This window comes from Phyllostomus discolor, chromosome X, assembly GCF_004126475.2.
Source record: "Phyllostomus discolor isolate MPI-MPIP mPhyDis1 chromosome X, mPhyDis1.pri.v3, whole genome shotgun sequence".
NCBI lineage: Eukaryota > Metazoa > Chordata > Mammalia > Chiroptera > Phyllostomidae > Phyllostomus > Phyllostomus discolor.
Genome location: NC_050198.1, coordinates 35,975,146 through 35,977,659, shown reverse-complemented (window position 1 = coordinate 35,977,659; position 2,514 = coordinate 35,975,146). Strand labels below are relative to the sequence as shown.

The following is a 2,514-nucleotide window of genomic DNA, read 5'->3' as shown; positions in this document are numbered from 1 at the left end:
AAAAGGTACAAGAAATATGAAGCATAAATGGTAGGTAGAAAATAGACAGGGGGAGGGTAAGAATAGTATAGGAAATGGAGAAGCCAAAGAACCTGTATGTATGACCCATGGACATGAACTAAGAGGGGGAAATGCTGGTGGGCAGTGGGGAGTAGGGTAGAAGGGAATAAAGGTGAAAAAAACATTGGACAACTGTAATAGCATAATCAATAAAAATTATTTTTAAAAAAGAAAATTTATAAAGAGTAAAATAACAATACACATGTACCTGTCAATAAACACTTTAAAAGTAAATGAATTACCCAGAACAGCAACCCCGCATCAGATGGTGGAGGGGCTGGAGGCTCACTTGTGACATCCAGTTAGGCTGGAGCACACCTGGGTTGCCACTCACCAAGAATAGAAATCCCACCGACCACCTACCCTTTCTCCAGAGTAGCCTCAGTGGAGGAGAACTGCGTGAACTACCAGCAGGGGACCCCTGATAAGATGTTTCTGGTGCAGACAGTCCAACAAGCCAACATGGAGGATATTCCAGGACTAGGACGTAAGTATTGCTGTAAGTTTTCTGTGGAAGAAATTATCCAAAAACAAGTGACAGTGAACTACACAGCTGAAGTACTTTACCTGCCAGTGGGACAAGATACTGCACCTGAAGTCAGTTTCACATCTGAAGGGGAAACTGGAAAGAACCCAGATGAAGAAGATAATACATTTTATCAAAAACTCAAATCCATAAAGGAACCACTGGAAGCACAAAACATTCCAGACAGTTTTGAAAACATATCTTCAGAAACGAAGCCAGTTTGGCATTTAGCCTGGGTTGCCTGTGGTTATATAATATGGCAGAATTCTAGTGAAAACACGTGGTATAAAATGGTAAAAATTCAAACTGCCAAGCAAGTGCAAAGAAATGATGACTTCATTGAGTTAGACTACACCATTCTACTTCATGACATTGCATCTCAGGAGACTATTCCTTGGCAAATGCAAGTTCTCTGGCATCCATAATATGGTACTAAAGTAAAACATAACAGCTGTCTGCCAAAGGAAGCACAACTGGAATAAATGAAGACCCCATGCTTACTAATGATGTGTATGTCACTCTTCACTGACATCTGGCTTAAGGGGCCAAACAAATCCCAGAGTGTCAGTTTGTATAAATGCCTTGATTACAGCACAGAACTGTATCGCTTCCAGAATAGTTTCATGATGTAGAAGTGTCTTCATGACAATAATAGTGCTGTGCATATCCCATAATAAAAAGCTTGAAGTACAAAAAAAAAGTAAATGGATTAAATGCTCCAATCAAAAACACAGAGTAGCTGAATGGATAAGAAAAACAAGACCTGCATATATGCTGTCCATAAGACACTCACATCAGAAAAAACATACACAGACTGAAACTAAAAGGATAGAAAAAGGTATTTTATGCAAATGAAAAAAACCCTAAGGTAACAATACTCATGTCAGACAAAATAGACTTTAAAACAAAGGCTATTTAAACCAAGAGACAAAGTAGGTCATTACACGTTGAAACAGGGATCAATTAAACAATAGGAAATAACCATTGTAAGTATTAATGTACCCATAGGAACATCTAAATATGCCAAGCAAATATTGATGGACATAAAGGGAGAACTTAACAATAATGCAGTCAGAGTAGGGAACTTTAATACTTCATTGCCATCAATAGGTAGATCTTCAAGACCAAACAATATTTACAATACAGGTCCACCTAAAAATGATTTTAAAATTTCAAATAAATGGCCTAACGGTACATCTACAAAAACTAGAGGAACAGCAACAAACAAAATGCAGAGTGAGTAGAAGGATGGAAATAATCAAGATTAGAGCAAAATTAAATGACAGAGAGACTAAAAGAAAAATTCAAAGGATCAATAAATCCAAGAGCTGGTTCTTTGAAAAGATAAACAAAATTGACAAGCCTTACCAGAATCACCAAGAAAAAAGAAGAGAGGACCCAAATAAATAAAATTAGAAATGGAAGAAGTGACAATAGAAATACAAAGGATCATAAGAAACTACAAATGACATAACAGAAATACAAATGATATAACTGAAAGGATCATAAGAAATTACTATGAACAACTATATGCCAAGAAATTTTAAAACAAGGGTGAAATGGACAAATTTCTGGAAACATAATCCTCCACTACTGAGTCAAGAAGAACAAGAAAGCCTGAATAGATCGATATCCAGTAGAGAAATTAAAGCAGTAATGAAAAAACTCCAGCACACAAAAGCTCTGGGCCAGACAAATTCACAGGAAAATTTTACCAAACATTTAAGGAAGAGCTGACTCCTATTCTTCTCAAACTATTCCAAAAACTTTAAGAAGGGGGAAGACTCATAAATTCTTTTTATGAGGCCAGTATTACCCTAATTACAAAACCATATAAAGACACAACAAAGAAAGAAAACTACAGGCCAATACCTCTGATAAACATACATGCTAAAATGCTCAACAAAATATTGGCACACTGGATCCAG

The 2,514-nt window shown here is 36.5% G+C and overlaps 1 protein-coding gene across 1 annotated transcript; it reads left to right on the top strand.

Moving 5' to 3' along the window:
* The first annotated feature begins 434 nt into the window (after positions 1–434).
* On the top strand, positions 435–1,049 carry LOC114505273 (latexin-like). The gene has a single exon (XM_036016626.1). It carries the CDS (start codon positions 490–492, stop codon positions 1,009–1,011), a length of 522 nt encoding a protein of 173 aa, XP_035872519.1. The 5' UTR covers positions 435–489; the 3' UTR covers positions 1,012–1,049.
* The last annotated feature ends 1,465 nt before the right edge of the window (positions 1,050–2,514 follow it).